This window comes from Anas acuta, chromosome 16 (genome assembly GCF_963932015.1).
Source record: "Anas acuta chromosome 16, bAnaAcu1.1, whole genome shotgun sequence".
In the NCBI taxonomy this organism is placed as follows: Eukaryota; Metazoa; Chordata; class Aves; order Anseriformes; family Anatidae; genus Anas; species Anas acuta.
Window position 1 is genome coordinate 7278086 of NC_088994.1, and position 17538 is coordinate 7295623.

A 17538-nucleotide genomic window follows, 5' to 3' on the forward strand; every position below is an offset into this window, starting at 1 on the left:
GCTCAGAGGGAGGCAAAGATAACACAGGACACCTACACATCCTGCACTAGTACCCTGATAGCCCCAGCAAAGGCTCCTCAGCTTTCATGCAGAGCACAGGAGGTACAAAGCTACGTGTAGCCTGGGTTCATGCTTTGCTATGAAAGCATCAGTATTCATGGCATGAGGCAACACAGCTCTTCTCCCTGTGCCACAGCCCAGACATGCAGCAGTGTCAATGACCAGCAGAAGCAGGCATGAAACTCTTCCATGGGGGAAGATCAGAGCCAGGGGAAGATCAGTGTTTGAGTCCAGAACAAAAGCTGGTGGTTGAAACTTAACTCTGAACTTCAGAACTTTTTGTTTGTAACCTTCAGTTTGGACTTTCAAACCTCAAAATTCCCTGGGTCAACACATCACTCACCTTTACCAGACACAAGGGGTGAATGCTGGGACCTCGGTCACCAGTAGCAGGGCCAATCTTAGAGGGAAGATGCTGGGATGAGGCTTTCCTAGCTGAGATGAAGAGAAAGAGCATCATGTTCTCATGCATTTAGTTCTGCCCACAGCTTCCCAACTTTGTTCAATTGTTATTTCACAGGAAAAACCCCTCTCTTACCCCCTATGATGTGGTTTCTTTTAAAGCTTTTGATAGCAGATTGTGCCAAAATTTTACTGGAAAACCAAGTACATTGCTAAGACTAGCCACCATCATCTACATGCATTACTGACTAGTAAGAATTCAGATTTATGAGATACACTTGCCCTATTTGGAAACTACCACAGATCAATCTTCTGCTTCTTAGTCTTCATATCGTATTTATTTACATACTCACAGATCAGGAGCTTTGGTTGTTGCTGTCAGAGAGCTATTGGGTTAATCTATTCCCAAATGAGTAGTCCTTGACCCAAATCCTTGGTTGTAGTGGACCAGCTCACACTTCCTAAAGCTTGACAGAGGTCTCGCTGGGGACAGCCCTCCAGTTCAGTTACACGTAGGTTTGGAATAGGTGAATTCAATAGTCCTTCACAGACTAAAAAACTCTGATTCCAGACACAGACTTCTCACGGGAATAAGTTACCATGTAATATCTAGCCCCACCTAAATGACAGGCTGGATTAAGACATATTCACAAGCCATTCTAACTCCTCTGATTTCCACAACTGTAAGACAAACAGTGGCTGGGAAAAAGGCTCCAAAGAGATGGCATATCCACAGGTGAAGAGTCCTGTCGATGTGGTGGGGAGGCATATGAGAAGCTAACCTTGGAGAGAACAGTCTGCAAACTACCCTCTGCCAACCCCAAAGAGATCAGCCTTATGCCATTGCTTGGCTGCAACCACTTTCCCAAAACCCATCTTAGAGGACCACAGCCTCCAAGGCTAACCTGCCTTGGGCTATGCTTTTATTCAGCATCTTATGGTTCTTGGATGAGGATTTTGCTGTCTGGCTACAGAGAAGAGGGGTAGAAGAACTCTGCCATGGGCAGAATCTGTCTGCTGCCTCCACAGGAACCTCACTGAGCAGCTCACCTCTGGGCACATCTTCTGTTTCCTCTTCTTCAAGTTCTCTTGGAGAGAATTTCATCACATCGGACACAACATGGGTTCCCACCAGCACGGTGCGCCCAAATGCCCGCTTTTCCACAACAAAGATGCTGAGGGGAGGGTGCAGGTAGACCTGCTCAGGGAGCTCCTGCAAAAGAGCCATGCAAGGGGTTTGCAGGAGTGAGGGCAATATCAGTGGCAGACCCACCATACACGAGGAGGTCTGATGAGAACCCTTACAGCTCTGCCCTAAGACCAGAGCCTCATGGTGACAGAATCACAGAATGGCCAAGGTTGGAAGGGACCTCTGAACATCATCTAGTCCAACCCCCCCGCCGAGCAGGATCACCTAGAGCACATTGTGCAGGAAAATGTGACAAGCAGCTGAGACTGCTCTCAGTGGGCTTCTTCCCAAAGGTTTTGATCTGCAGCCAAACCATGTGGCCGTGGGAGAGCAAAACCCTGGGGGAAGCTCCCCTCCTGTGCCCTCACCCTGAGCAAGCAGACTGTACATGGGTGCAGGACAGCCATGGTGCACCCCAGCCTAGTAGGAGCCCCCTTCCTACTACTCACCACATCCATGTATTTGACCACCTCGGTGAAACTGGGGTTCTCCTTGTAGGCCACAATTACCTCCGACTCCACCTTCTTGCCAGCACATTCAATGATCACCTGGGGCTGATCCACCTCAAACAAGTTGACCCGCTTCAGGTCCCGCAGGCCCCAGAACAGGATCTAAAGCACACAAAGCTGCTGGTCTGCTCCAGATGTGCCAGGCGCAGCCCAGCCATGTAGCCCTGCCTGGATGTGCCAACACACTCAGCACAGACCCCAAGAGGGGCATGAAGCCACTCTCCCAAGGTGGCCACATGGACCCAAACTCATGCTGCAGGCACAAACACAACAGCTTTGATTGTTAAACTGCTGAGCCCCAAACCCAACTCTCTCCCCAAGCCCTGCCCTGTCCATGGGCTGGCTGGCTGTGCCATCTGCTGTAGGAGCCAGCCCTGCAGAAGGCAGCTCACCTCTATGCGAAACTCCTTCAGCACTGGACGGATGCCCTCCGGGATAATGAATCGTCCATCACGGGGGTCTTCCAAATAGCTGGGCTCCTTGGGTTCCACGTCCTCAGGCAATGATGGCTGAACAGACAGAGCCAGGACACACTGAGCAGTGAAAGACATTTCTCCTCTACACCATGTCCCCTCTCCCTCCCCTCTTGTTCTGTGCCCACAGGCTCTGTCCCTGCAGCTTCCTTTCAGCTGATAGCCAGTTGAATTTCAACAGAGAATCCTTTGGTGAGCCCCATGCAACCAGCTCTGCACCCCTTGGAGCTCTCCCCTGAGTGCTGGCTACCATGTGCATCTTCCTCAAAGTCCATTACCTCCAAATAGCCACTGTAATCCAGCTCAATCAGCTCAAAAGTGGCAATGAGCTCCCCAGCCGCTTTGGTGCCTTTGTAGACATCAAAGAACTGCAGGGCAGGTTTGCTGTACGGCTCATCAACCAGCTTCACGTGTGGGACAGCAAAGGCTTGGCCAAGGAACTCAGGAGAGCCCTGCAGGAAAGGAATGGGTGAAATTATCCCTGTATTATATCACCACCTCAGAGGAAAGACCACCACTAATTCCAGCCACCTGAGCCAGCATCAGAACTATTCTTCACCCTCTGCTCCATCCAGAGCCTGGAGCAGCAACTCCTCTTAACTCCGGGTCTGCTTCAATATAGAACTGGACAAGTGGCATGGGACCATGGACCAGAGGTCATCAAAGCTAGATCAGGTTCCTCAGTTTTCTCCAGTCAGGGTTTGAATGTCTCCAAAGATGGAGATCCCACAAGCTATCTGAGCTCTAGGCTCAACATTTGAATGCCATCAATGTGAAACTTATATTAAGTTGGCATTTTTTCTTGTTCCAACTTGTGTCCACTGCCTGTCATCCTGTCCCTGTGTACCTCCAAGAGCAGCCTGGCTCCATCTTTACTCTCTCCCATTAGCCAGCTGCAGACAGCAATAAGATGCCCCCTTTGCCTCCTCTTTTCCTGGCTCTCAATCTCTCCTTGCTCTGTCCTATGCTCTAGTTCCAGACATCCTGGTGGCCTCACCTGGTCTCGCTCCAGTATGTCAATGAATTTCTTTTACTGGGGAGCTCCAGACAGGGCCTAGGAAAGCTGCTGAGCTACATGGGAGAGTCCAGTGCATGGGAGAGTCCAGTTATGCCATTCCCCTTGTGATAATAAAGAGGCCCCAGGAGAAGAGTGTGACTTCAGAGTACTAGTGAAGGGGGAAAGGGGAAGACTGAGGAGGGAGGGGAGATGACAGAGGGGAAAGAACAGTCCTGAGATCTACATCACCTCCCCATGGCTGCAAGCCCTCTTCATCAAGAACCCACTAAGGAAGCAGGGCAGACAGCTGGGAGAGGCACACTGCTTTTCCAAAGAGCTGGATCCACCAAGGAGTCGCCAGAACCTGGCTTGGAGCATCTCTGAGCCATCTGTAGCCCATAGCCAGCAGCTTCATCCCAGCTCATAGCAAAAGACTGCAGAAAATCTCAGTCACAGCCCCCAGGACTCACTGCCACCAGCAGACCAGGAACCAGAGATGTGTCTCCTAAGTCCCTGCTTGCAGCACCCACATATTGCTCTTCTACCTTCCCTGTCATTGAAGGGACAGCAGGAGGGCTGTGTGGCCATACTTACAAATTTACTGTGGTTGAAGAGATTGACTATAACGATGGGAGTCTCTGTTTTCAACTCTTCTCTTTTCCCATCAATAATGAGCTGGTCAAACAGAAGTAACTCATTCCACATTGGGCTCAGTGTCTCCTCCACTGTCTGCAGACAAAGACAGGAGGCCTGAGCCTACCACAGGCCATGGAAACAAATCACATGCACTTTGTAAAGAGAGTGGGGAAAACATGAACTGATCTCCTCTCCCCCACAGCTGCACAGAGATAGTGCCTGGCAGAAGAGATGGTAATAGCATGAGATGGTACAAGCACTTGGGGCCAACTGGCAAATGGCAATCAACCCTTGAGACCATGCTCTGCTTGGCTGTTCTGTCAAATGTTCCCTGAAAGTAGCCACACTGCCCAGAGCACAAAAATACCTCATGCATGGAGTTACAAAATTTCCCAGAGGACTGACAAAGCACTGGCTTTCTACATGTCAAGGAGGGCATGATGATTTTTTCTGTCCCCAACTCTCCAAGAAGGCAGAAGCAGGAGTTTGAGGGGTCTCACCCTGGTGGTCTGGCAATAAGTTGAAAACACCACTCTTGCAAATGGATCAGAAAGGCCATTGTCACCAGCAGGGAGGATCCCTCGAGCCTGATACAGATGGGCTCGGAGCTGGAAATAGCTGAAATCTGGTAAGAAAAAGAGAAGAGAGTTCACAGTTCCCTGGTCCAGCCCTACCTCAGGCCAAAAAAAAAAATTAAATACATAAATTAGGAAGAGCACGGTCCAGCCAGATAAGACCGGGTGCATCCCACAAGGGTACCACTTCTAGGGGTACTCACTACAGGTCTCAGAAGGCCTTTAAAGCTTTGACCAAGCAAGAGAAGCTCGGCAGGCTCCCCAGACCTGGGAATTGCCCCTGGGAATAACACATGTGAAATGTGCAGTGATTTCCTGTGAGTATCTGCCACTGGGGAGCACCACTGGGTCTCAGCAAAGGGGCAGACCTCATGCTCATTGCCAGTTTAGCACAACATTCAGTGCCTAGGAAGCCCCCATCTTGCCAGCTGCTGCAGCTGTGAGTGTGTGAACACATCCTCATCAGAACAAACTGGACCTGCCTGCCCCAGTCACACCTCAAAGATAACGTTGAGACAATGGGTCAGGTCCTACTCCTCAGACACTGACCTTGGGGCAGGACATCTCATCTCTCTGCCCACTTATGGTTACGCCATGGAACTCACCATCCCTGCTGAGTCGGCTGGGAAGGTTGTACACCGATAACTGGGTGATCTCCTGCCCACTCTCAGAGAGGTACTTGAACTCCTTGGGCAGCTCCACCATGCAGTTCTTTGCATATTTGGTAACCCCAAGCCACATGTAGATTTCCAGTTTGGCAAAGATCTGTCCAGTATGCAGCCCGGGGACCTGAGAGTGCAGGACGTTTAGCAGGTTGCCCATCCCAGCCATGCCACCTTCGGACTAAGATCACTGGTGTTGGCCTGTGACCAGCCACAGAGCACAGGAGACATGGCAACATTTCGGCAGAGGCAAGCATCACTGGTGGAGCAAGAGCTGCGTCTCCTTGCAGCCACCAAGATGACAGAAAGGAGGGCTAAGAAGAAAATAGGGGAAAGCAGCAAGAAGGAAGCAAGAACATGCTGTTTTAGTATAAACTATACCTTCAAAAAGACAGTCTGGATCTTTGCACAGTCCTTGCCTTTCTCCTCTTCGACTACCGAGTAGAGGATGTTCTGTGCAGGGACTCTTGCGTATGCCACACGCCGGTTGTTGCTGAGCATCCAGATGAGAATGTCAGGGAGGGTGCACTGGGGCTGGAGGGAGGAAAGGGAGGCAGAGCAGTGAAAGTCTCCTAATGCACATGGGGCTGGTGGCTGCATAGCACTTCAGAGATCCAGAAGCAAGTGACAGGGCCTAATGCTGGGCACATGCTTCTGAAACTCAGCCCTGCAGCATGGCTCTGCAGTTTTCCTGGAAGGGTTTGTGATCCTCCCTAACTTTCATTACAAACACCAGCAGGACACACTCACCCTCATCCCACGCTGGGAAGAGGGAGCCCTCATGAGGCTGGAGAACAGAAGCCCGAGTGCTAATCCATGGAACCAAACCACACCTGCTGGCAATCCAGCAATACCAGCACCCAGTGTACAAATGCAGTTTGGACTCAGAACAGGCTTGCAAATGAAGGACATGCACGGATGTAAACAATTGCTTCTTTTAAACCCTAGGCTCTACTTGCTTGAAGTCTGCCCTCACTTACTTAAAAGTGTGATAAAGATTGAACTTCACTTGTTGAAAGGCTTCTCTGAATTGCATCAACATCTGGTCACTTAGTTCCAGCAAACAGTGCACCCTGGTTTACACTAAAAGTATGCACTTATTTTCCAGAGATGATTAAAATAGAGCCAGTGAGACTCTGAACAAAGAGAGTCTCTCTTATAGATGAGAGACCTTATTGCAATACAAGTTTTAATTTGCAGGAAGGTCTGGTGTCAGTCCCCAGGGGGACTGCATGTAGGGCAAGGCAAGGCTGATTTCCCAGGCAGGCTTCCTGCATCCCCACTGTGGGCATGGCCTGGGGCCAGGCAGGGAGGGCAGGAGGGTCCTGGCTGCCTGGAGCCGACCCAACTCTGCCTCCAAGCCACTACTGAGCCCTTGGACTCCTGCTCTGTCACCACTGGTCCAGCAAGGCTGTGAGGCCTCATCCCTCACGAGGGCCATTGCATGATAACTTCCAGCAACTAGAAATTGGGATTTTACATGTCAGGGAAAGATTTCAAAGAAAAAGCCCCATTTCAGGCTGGTAAAAAGCTCAGCACCCTCTCCTTGCCCATGCCCTCTCCGGGTTGGAAATTGAGTGCTCCAAGAGCAGCTGTACCTCTTGAGCCATGAAGCGTAGCTTGGCCAGGATTCTCCTCATCTCCTTAACCTTCTCCTTGACATTGGCTCGAGTCAGCTGCCGCCTCACACGGAGTCCCTGCTTCGCATACAGGATCTGAACAGACAGCAGAGTTGTCACATGTCGGGCCGTGACCCATGCATATAACACTGGCAGCCCTCACGGGGGCTCTGTGGGGAAGCAGAGGCCATGTCCACCCTGCCCCGTTGCACCCTGGCCCCCACCAGTTCGCTTGCCAATTGTTGAGAACAAACCTCATGAACCTGTACTGAGCCATTTAGTGAAGGGTGCTGAGAACTGGAGACTCCAGTAACTCATCAGTTCTGCTGATACCAGCCAGTAAGAGAAGTCTGTGAGCTTTTGCATCGTTTGGGGCAGATCAATTAGCATCAATTCTAGATGGTCCTTCAGAAGCATCCCCCAAAGCGAGGATTACACTGGCTCCCTCCACCACCCTCAAATCCCACAGCTTACGATGTTGCGCATCATGTATTTCGTCCGACATCTGTCAAGGTTGTTTGGATGTGCCATTGTTTTTCTCTCTGCGCTGAGTGAATATTGCCTGCAATGAGAAAAGCAGTACAGGCTCTGCAACCCATACACCCTGCAGGGGAGCACAGTTTACACAGCAGGGCCACAGGCTCCAAACCCCTGCTACTAGTCTGGAGGCATCAGGAACCTTATCTCTGTAATGCCTTATTTTCTGTAACCTCTTTGATCAGAAGGTACACTGGAATTTGCTCAGCACTCAAGGCACTGTCTTTAATGTCCCCATTCCAAGGCTAGGGACTGATGTGCATATTGGACCCCACCAGGCAGTTGCAATGATTGAAACATGAGTCTCTTGAAAGAGTGAAGGAAATGTCCTAACACTTAAGAAACACACGGGAAAGCAGGAACATCAAGGCTGCAGCCTGTTACCCCCATGCTTCCCAGGTGTGGTGCTATGTGGTGTTCTCTCTGAGCTTGCAGAATAATGGGGTCTTTTCCCCAGGTTGTCCCACTTCCCTTCCACTCATCCTCCTCTTGAAATCAAGACTGCAGGCTGTGCACAGCCCAGGTAGGACAGAATATAACCTCCTAACCCACAGTCAAAAATCAGGAAATCAGGGACATGAGAACCTGCACCCAGCTGCAAATTCCTCCAGCACTTCTCGGAGCCTCTCTTCTGCTTTAGCCTTTGGCCTTCTCATGAGCTTCTCCACATCATCTAGCCCCTGCTCCTGTGGGGAGAGTATAACATTTAGGGACCTTGCACCTGGCCGTGGGGTCAGAGAAAAGCATGGCAAGGATGTGTTTGCCCCAAATGTGCCGTTCCGCAGAGCTGGGACAGAGCTAGCATGGCAGGTCAGCGTTGCACTGCCAGAGACTTTGAGACTTAAGGATAACCTAAACACATACATGACATTTGTAACATCACTATGTGCCTCAGTCTTGAGCAGTCACCAAAACATACAACTGAGCTTCACTTTCAGATTTCTAAGCCTGAGCAGGAAAGACAAAGCCCTGGGAAAGGATCTCACCAGAGGCTGAGAGCCCATTTACAGCAGCATCTCCCCAGTGCAGGACTGGCAGCAGAGCAGCTCTCTGTCATTGTCTGGCACTGCCGCTTTCCAGGAGACACTGCCAGGCTGGGGCAGGTGGGATGGAGCCCCACAAGAGACACGGACTCACATGGCAGGGGGTTGGGGTGGGGGAGGTGGGGGCAAAGTTTGAGGAAAATATCATGAAGAGCAGCTGTGCATGATGTGAGTAAAACGACCATGAGACAGGAAGCCCTGTGCCCCAAGAGCCTCCCCACACATGCTACCAGGCGTTCTGCCAGCTTGACAATCCAGTTGGAAATGCAGAGTCTCCAGGTGTGATCCTCCCAGTAGCTCCACATGTACACGCAGGGTTTCTCATGTGTCATGGGCAGGCAGCTGTATGACCTAGGGGCAGCACAGGAGATTATGGCTGCTGTTTGCAGAAAGCACACGCACCATGCCACATGGCAGCACTTGCACAAGGAGCAGCATCTGGACTCTGTCTTCCTCACAGAGAACCAGCTGTTTTGGGCTCTGTACCACGGACATAGATTCAAACTGCTAGACTAGCCCTTTGGCATCCCAAACCAATGCAAGGGGTTTCTAGCAGATGGTGCATCATGTGCCCAGATGAACAAGGCTGATGGCAGTGTGGGATGCTGCTGAGATTCCCTGATGCTATGAGATTGAGTAGGAGCAGGCACAGGGCTCACAACACAAATACCAAGACCTTGCCAGGCCCATAGGATGAGACAGGCAGCATTCCCAGAGTAGACATCTCATTAGAAGAGCTTGTGTGTGTCTCACAACATAGGAGCATATGTGCCAGAGCACTCCTCTCCTTCCTCCACGCTGGAATCAAGCCCTTGCGCTGCTGTTTATCAACCAGAAAACGGACTGCTGTTATTGATGGGTTACAGTTCCCTGTGGCCCTGTCCTTGGCCATCATCTGTGGACATCATGCAGACACCTTGGGGCCTGTAGAGCTAATGGGCAACAACAGCCAGCTAGGGTATGGCAAGCTGCAGGGTTGCAAAGCAGAGAAACACTTGCACAGTACTCACATTGCTGAGCACTAATAGCATCTGGAATAACAAAACCGGGAAGTTTAGGACCAAGGCAAGGGAGAGAGAAAGAAGACTCACCTGTCATACTCCATGGTCTCTGGTTTCTGGCTCTTTGTCACTGATTTGTTCAACGGGGCCAAAACTGGGCCCAGGACTTCAACATCCGTCTCACTGTCAGAACCAAGGTCCAGCAAAGGCTGCTTTTCTTCTCTCCCTTCTCCCTTCTCCCCTTTTTTATGTACTTTGGTCAGAACCTCTTCAGCTTTGCCATAGTTTCCTTGAATATAGGCATTAAAGAGCAAACAGGTAAGTGGGAACAGTATTAAACAATGAGTTAACCAGCTTGCAAAATCAGTGCGATCACATTCCCAAGAGAAGCACATGGGTGTGCACTGCTTTCAGAACCAGCACTTCAGTACCATCCAACCATCAAAGTATCACATGGACAACAAGGAGGTCTGAGATGGAGCTGGAAAATCACAAGGACGTTCTTGTGTATGCCTGCAAGTTCCACCAGCTCCACCAAGTACACATACACATACTGCAAACCCCCAGTCTCACAGGAAAGCATCCAGACTTTTAAACTAATTAAAGCACTGTGAACACTGCCTGGCCTCATACACCATCCTTCTTGAGCTCCTGTTTTGGAGACACAAATTATGTGATGACTGGCACTGCAGGACCACAGTGCTGACCTGGGCTGGCTCAGGGAGGTTCCCACCGTTCTCATAGTTTCCTGACTTGGGACCCTGGGGAATACATACCTATAGAGACCTCAAAGCTGACAGGCTTGGAGCCAAGTGAGGAGTCCATCATCGTGGCTTCAAAGAAGGCAGCAAAGAGAAGGAATTCCTCTTTCTTCCCCAGCGCATTCTGGGCAAGGAGAGAGAAATCAGCCCAAGCCTTGCGTAATAGAACTCTGCCTCAGCAGAGATTTCGGAGAGCAGCAGGGCATGGCTGGTGCCTGCCAGCGCTCCTGAGGGCCTTGCCAGGGCACCAAGGACATCACCAGGACACTGCTGAGGTCAGTGCCACTGGGCTGCCAGGCATAGAGCAAGCTTGTCTGGACATCCCAAGGGTGTATTATGGAGCTGTGGCTCTGGCAGATGCTCTGCCATCAGCTTGTGTAATGCTACTGAAGATGTTTGTAGGCTAAGGGATGGCTTCTGTACCCACACAGCCGCTGCTTATCCACTTTTTAGAGACCAAGTGGAGACACAGAGCCAGCTAGCAGCTCCTTGACTCTGGAAAGAAGCATGTCCTCTAAGGTGGCTAAGCCCTGGGAATAGCACCCACATGAGAGCCTTTCCTGGCATAGGAAAGACTGATGCATGCATGTGATGCATGCAGGGGTGCTCCAGCCTCACCGAGGGAGGCAGTTTTGGGGCTGCAGGTGGAGCCTTGGCCCTTGCAGCGGCTCAGAGAGCCCTTGATGGCATAGCAGTGGGCAGGTTGGGTTTGCTCTGGCACTGTTACACCAGCCAGCGTCCCCACTGCCTTTTCCCCATTAGCCTACGCATGCATCAGGTTGGCATGGGTCATGTCATGCCAGCTCAGCAGGACTCACCACAGGGAGTGGATGAAGCTCCTCCACCTCCACAATGACCTCCCCAGGTTGCTCAGCCTCCTGAGAGCCCCCAGCCTCCTCCTCTCCCTGCAGCTGGCTCAGCTCTTTGTTTTTCTCCTTGGATTTTTTACTTTTCTTCTTCAGCTTTGGTTTGCTTAGGGCACTTTTCATCTTGTCTACGAGCTTCCTCTCTGCCACACTGGGGCTGCTGAAAATCTCCACTGTGATGGCCATGAGGATGCGCCCACGGTAGAAGATTCCCTCACCCACACCCTCATTCAGGTCCTTGTGGATGTCTCGCAGAGCTGAATTTTGGGGGGAGCCATACAGATTCACCCATGCTGGGCCAAACGTGGGGTTAAAGCCTGCAGTGACAGGGCCAAGGTCTAATTACACCACAAGGTGCTGCTGCAGAGACCTTTCCCTCAAGCAGACAGCCCAGGACACACAATGTGAGCATGTTCTGCCCAGACGCACTCCTGCTTTCCACCTCCAGGAAACCACCGTGGCCTGAGCAGTGGGTGTCCAGCACAGGCCTGCCCACGCCACCCTGCCCCAGGGGAGCAGCCATGCCAGGCCTCACCATTCCTGCCAGGATCTGAGATCTGCTGCAGGTCAATGTAGTGCGTGGCGATGGCTACATCACCAACATTGGCATCATCCAGCACCCGGACTTTTATCTTCTTGGCAAGAGGTGGGAACATCTCGATGAAGCTGATCTGCTCATTCCACTCAGGCTCAGTGGTGTTGCTCTCCACTGATGTCTCCCCCTGGGAAGGATAAAGTGTGAAAGCCATGCAGTACCAACCAGACCAGCAGCCAGAGCAAGGGATGCCTCAGGGCCCATCTGCAAATGACATGCCCCCTGCCATGCCTACAGGTGGTACCTGGCAGGACCTGGAGATGGCCAAGTCCCTGCCCCTTCCCCCAGGTCCCAGCTATTGCTCTCTGCTCTTCATCAGGGGGGAGCTGTCCCAAGGCCTTGGCCAAGTGCTGCACAGCCAAGGGAAACACTGACCACAAACAAGCAACACCACCAGACCCAGAGATGTCATAGGGTCCCGTGGGAGAGCCACTAGGCTAACCAGGGACTGAGTGAGGGCAGCTGGCTGACCTAACCACTTTTCTTCTTAATGGGACAGAAACCTCAGCTATTGGTGCAAGAGAATGGCCATTATCTAAGTAAACCCTCCCAAGGGTGCCAAGCTGAGTTCAGCCCCCTGTGGAGCACTTCTGCTCTGGGATTTATTTGACCTTCTCCCCGTGTTTAGGCTTGGGCTATTCCAGCCTGTCTCCAGTGGGATTGCCATGTCACAGCGTCACTGCCACCAGCAGCAGCCCAGCATGGGCTGACACAGACAAGGGAGGATCAGCCCGTCCCCACACAGATCTCCCAGTAGACAGACTCACCTGCTGCCCACAGAATGAGACCTGCACATATGGGTCAATAAACACTTTTTTCTCCCCTATGATCTTGGAGAAACCACCCATGATGCCTGCACTCATGCTGGGCAGGCCCTCAGCACGATACAGCTTGATACAGACCCTGGCCCAGGGTCTCTCTGCAGGGACTCTCTTAGGCAGCAGCAGGTTCCTGAAACACAAATTCATGTTCCAGCTCTTGCATGGAGCCCAGGAAATGTGATGCCAGCAAATGACCTGGCTGGCAGGATGTTTGGATCCTGCCCCACCAAAGGTCTTCCCCCATCAGAAGAGGGACTAATGGGGAAAAAAAATGTGGCATGAAGAGAGACATGATTGTTTTCCCCCGGGGTCATGCAAGACCCTGCTGCACCCACCTTTCAATATCCTCAACATGGCTGCTGGAGGAGGTGGGAAGGGAGCCCACAATGTCCCCGCGTGCAGTGACAGAGATGTTGCACTTCACAAAGCCTTTCACACCTGCCCGAGTGTCTGTGGGGTCACTGATAACAGCCCATTTATGGAAAAAACTGTGGTCTGAGAGAGAAGGGAAGGGATTCGTTATAAAAAAGTCTTGGTTACCATTTCACATCCAATGATGTCTGCACAAACATTGCCCCAACCCTCCCTCTGAAGGTGCAGGAGGTCTCACAAGCCTACAGAAAGGCTGGAGGAGAAGTGAGTGCTGGTCCTTATGTGAACACAGTGATTTAAAGACAGGACCCTCACCAGGCCCAGCAGTGCCTGAAGGAAATCTCAGCTTCAAATGAAGTTGGGGCAAGGAGCAGGTACGCTGTGCAGTCAGTCATACCTGGTTGGCTGTACACTGTTACAATGTCCATCTTGAATGTTCCTATGCATGTTGCCAGAAATGGTATGTTCTTTGAGTGAAAAACCTGCAGACAGCAGAAATACAAGAGATGCGGGCAGCTGGGCAACACATCCAGACATCCCCAAGGAGGATGGGATGCTAGTAGATGCCTGTTCCAACACACAGCTCAGGTAGCAGCTGCAAGCTCCTCATGCACGCTGACCTCCATCTAAGTTAGCCCTGGGCCAAACCCATCCCTGACCAAACCATTCCTGCAAAGCCCACCAGCCCGCAGCCCACAGCCAAACCTGGGCCAAGGCAAATTCATGACTTGCAACCAAGTTGGCTTCTTCTGCCAGCCCCAGATAAGCTAAACACCTACAAAGAACAAAGGGCAGACCTGCTTTCCTGCAGGGAATCCCTGTGTCCACACCAGACCAGCTTCTCTCACAAAACCCAAGCCATACTCAATGCTTGCTGAGCCCACACAGGCAGAAAGGATGTGCAGACTTTTGGAGGGAAAACACCAGAGATCAGATGGCAAAGAAGGTACTGGCTGGGTTTAGCTACCTTGAGAAAAGCCCCATAGTGCTTTGGACGAGGGGATTTTTAAGACCCCTGTCTGCCTGGCTGGGCTCTCCTACAAGCAGAAATCACTGCTGAGCTCCCCTGTGCTCACCCTACATTGGCCTCCACACCCTGCAGGGATCAGACTTCTGAGCAAGGAACAGTAGGACCCTAAAACCAGTGGGGCAGCAAGGTGACAGCAGAGAAACTACACCAGAGGCTCCACTGCAGTCACTGGAGGCAGAAAAAATGTGGAAGTGGGGAGGTGAGAAGGCAGCACTGCCCAGCACTGGCTCAGGGTGGGGCCAGGGATGGATCTCTGCCCCACTGTGACCATGGGAATGTCCTTTGGTCTCCCTGTGTCGCAGCTTATGGAATCATGTACCGTCTTGAGTTGGAAGATACCTTAAAGATTATCCAGTTCAAGCCACCTGCCATGAGGAGGGATGCCACCCACTAGATCAGGTTTCCCAGAGCCTTGTCCAGCCTGGTCTTGAACACCTCCAGGGATGGAGCATCCACAGATTCTCTGGGCCGCTGACTCTGCCTGCTAAACCTGGCTGGTAGTATTAGCCTTGCTTTGCCCATCACTCCCAGCATTCACACACAGAAGCAGCAGACTGTACCAGTTACAAATGAAGCACCATGAGAAAGACATACTTACTGAAATCTCTATGAGTTTGTGAAATAAAACTTCCCTTGGCTCATGGAATTCAAACAAAAAGTACTAAAAGAGAAGAGAAAGACAGCTGAGCCATGGGCTCCCAACAGAACCCCATAAATGTCTTTTCCTGAGAGCAGCCGCACCCAGAGCACCTCAGGCATGGATGGCCTTGGCCACTTGGGACACAACGATGATGAAGCCTTTCTCCATAACACATACCTCATTGTAGAAAGGGCAATTTGTTGACTTCTGTGTCACTGTGTGCCTCTTCTCCTCTCCAACCTTGACTACCACAAAGGGGTTAATGTTCACCCCTACCAGCTTCTGTGCTTCAATGATATTAATCCCAACCTGAGGAAATGTGGGAGAAAACCATCACATCAACACTCTGCTTCTCTCTGGCTCCATTCTGAGCTTGTTCCAACAATACCAGTATGCAAACATGCAGGGCCCTCAGAACAGGCAAGAGCACAGCTGCTGAAATCTTCTCTGGCCAGCAACAAATCAAACTGGTATTTGAGACATTTCTTCATTTCAGACAGGCAAGGAAATTAAGCCCACATCTTTGACATGTGTCTGGAACTGTCTGGAACATGGCTGTCTCATTTGCTGTTGACTGGTTACAGGTCTAAAATGTGGGAGAAATGTTCTCACAGTATAAGCAATTAGCTAGTCATTAGATTGAAGAGTAATAGCTTCAAGGAAAGGAAGGTAGGAAATTCCACCCCCACAAAAGCTTTCTGCTAGATGGATAAGACCCAGCCCTGAAAAACAGAAGACCAGGATGCAAGTCCATGTTTACTCAGAACCAGGATAGGATTTGAAGCTATATCCAGCCTATGACCTGGCCCTGAAATCTGAAGGGCAAAAGTTGTGACTGAACCCCACTTCCAAACAGTGGTTTCAAATCAACCTGGTGTAGAGCACCGTCCAGAGTCAGCCTCCTGGGGTGTCTGAAAAAGCCCCTGTAGCAGACATCCACCCCCAGCCATATCCCACGGGCATCCATAAGGGCCTGTGGAAGGTCCTGGGGAGGTTGGCAGGCACCAGCCATGCCCAGGAGCTCTCCAAAGCTCTGCTCAGGCTGTGTTTTGCTACAATACTCTGGGTGTCAGGGTGATTCCTTTCTCCTGTTTACCCACCCTATGGGGCCCAAAAAGAAATTCTGTCCTGGACCGGCTGGTTTTGGAGCTAGTGTTTGTGGATGCTGGATGCAGACCTTCAGGGAATCTTAGACCTTGCCCAGGGAAGTCACACAAAGCAAGAAGGTCTCTTCATGCTAGAGGCCCTGCTGGAGTATACAGCAACTGGAGAAGCTCAGGCCCACAGGAAGGCAGTGAGGGACCAGCTGTGGGGCCAGTGGTAACTGCAGGGACACACACCCAATATTGCAGTACCTGGAAGCTCTGTGGGGTTGGGGTGGCAAACAGGTCCCGTGCGGAGCAAAGTCTGGAACGGCTGCACAGAAAAACAACCTGGGTGAGCTTGTCCCTTCAACTTCATGGACCTGAGTTAGACCCCACCAAGGGAAGCAACTTGAAAACCCAGCAAGTAACAGCCCCTCAACCCAAGAATGAGCAAATCCAAAGCAGATCGGGATCTGTTTGGGAACACTGAAATTTTCTGATATTTTATGGAAGCAAAATGCCACGAGATGCAGGATTGCCCCCAGCAGTCACCCCAGGAGCTGGCACATCCCACTCCACAGCCCATGCAGGAAGAGCACAACCACAGATACCTCTTCACGGGGCTGAAGACAATGCCCGAGACCTCCATGTCAGATACATCATAAAAGTCTTCTTCCTCCTCTTCCTCCTCCTCCTCAGTCTCCAGGCCCTTTGCTAGCTTCCTGCCCAGTGCAGCTGCCTTTCTGTCCATCTCACTTGCTCTTGGCCCCTTGGCTGCCCTGAAATCCCCCACCACATCACCATCAGTGTTGATGAGTGGGTTGTGGACTCTCCTCCATGCGGGAGGGTGAGTGGATAACCTCAAGCACAGATACTTACTCTGGCTCCTCAAATCCAGGATTGTGGATGATTAACTCTGAACTGTAAGGAAAAAAAAAAAAGAAAAAAAAAAGATATTTTACTGAAAAAAAAGAACTCTTAACCAATGCACTTAGGAAACAGTGACAAAACCATGCTCCTGCTTGTCTCCTGACCACCACACCTTAACACAAGCATTCTCCAAATTGATGTTTTTCCTCTTCCCACCCTACATGCCCTCTGCTTTGTCTCTAGACACTTCAGAAGTGATGCTCCCTGGACCTTGTCATCCTGCCTGCCCTGACACCCACTAGCTTTGGGTACCTTTGAGCTCCACCTGTGTGCAGGGTGCCTGGGGCTGCTATGGTGCAAAGCCATGCTCTCTGCAGCTTTGCAACCACAAAGTCTTGCTCCTATCAGCCAGGAAGGCTGCAGAAATGCTTGGGAGTCCAAAGGGGCTCCTGGGATGCAGTGGGTTATTCCAGTCAACCACAAAGCGTCTCCTTTGTGAATGCAAGATGTTTTATTTCCAAGAGCCCTGGTCACTTACTGCTAATGTAGAGCAGAAATGCATCAGCCTGGCTAGAGGTGGAGAGTCAGTGAGGCTGGATTGCATCTCAAAGAGCTCTTGGTTGCCCTTGACAAAGGCAGCTGTAAACACCACCTGGAAATTTTTCCCTCCCAGGATTTCAATACCTGTCTTTCATCTGATAGACAAAGTCCTCTTCAACCCAGGTCCCAGCTGAGCCATCTGGAGGTTGGTAGCGCAAATCCAACTCAATGCAGATCTAAAACCAGAAAATTAAA

General features: G+C 51.1%; 1 protein-coding gene across 1 annotated transcript in view; it reads right to left on the reverse strand.

Annotated features, from left to right (window-relative positions):
- The window catches only part of LOC137865259 (fer-1-like protein 4), a 38352-nt gene that overhangs the window by 16354 nt on the left and 4460 nt on the right, over nucleotides 1–17538 (reverse strand). Inside the window, exons 5-30 of the mRNA XM_068700162.1 lie at nucleotides 17428–17519; nucleotides 16753–16794; nucleotides 16485–16652; nucleotides 16144–16204; nucleotides 14966–15097; nucleotides 14747–14809; nucleotides 13516–13600; nucleotides 13082–13241; nucleotides 12693–12876; nucleotides 11866–12052; nucleotides 11283–11647; nucleotides 10480–10588; nucleotides 9794–9992; nucleotides 8933–9053; nucleotides 8245–8345; nucleotides 7597–7684; nucleotides 7102–7218; nucleotides 5885–6037; nucleotides 5447–5630; nucleotides 4767–4891; nucleotides 4225–4359; nucleotides 2912–3085; nucleotides 2553–2669; nucleotides 2101–2262; nucleotides 1513–1675; nucleotides 404–495 (exon numbers count right to left, since the gene is read on the reverse strand). Coding sequence (XP_068556263.1) covers nucleotides 404–495; nucleotides 1513–1675; nucleotides 2101–2262; nucleotides 2553–2669; nucleotides 2912–3085; nucleotides 4225–4359; nucleotides 4767–4891; nucleotides 5447–5630; nucleotides 5885–6037; nucleotides 7102–7218; nucleotides 7597–7684; nucleotides 8245–8345; nucleotides 8933–9053; nucleotides 9794–9992; nucleotides 10480–10588; nucleotides 11283–11647; nucleotides 11866–12052; nucleotides 12693–12876; nucleotides 13082–13241; nucleotides 13516–13600; nucleotides 14747–14809; nucleotides 14966–15097; nucleotides 16144–16204; nucleotides 16485–16652; nucleotides 16753–16794; nucleotides 17428–17519 — 3579 coding nt within the window. The remainder of the gene's footprint in view (nucleotides 1–403; nucleotides 496–1512; nucleotides 1676–2100; nucleotides 2263–2552; nucleotides 2670–2911; nucleotides 3086–4224; nucleotides 4360–4766; nucleotides 4892–5446; nucleotides 5631–5884; nucleotides 6038–7101; nucleotides 7219–7596; nucleotides 7685–8244; nucleotides 8346–8932; nucleotides 9054–9793; nucleotides 9993–10479; nucleotides 10589–11282; nucleotides 11648–11865; nucleotides 12053–12692; nucleotides 12877–13081; nucleotides 13242–13515; nucleotides 13601–14746; nucleotides 14810–14965; nucleotides 15098–16143; nucleotides 16205–16484; nucleotides 16653–16752; nucleotides 16795–17427; nucleotides 17520–17538) is intronic.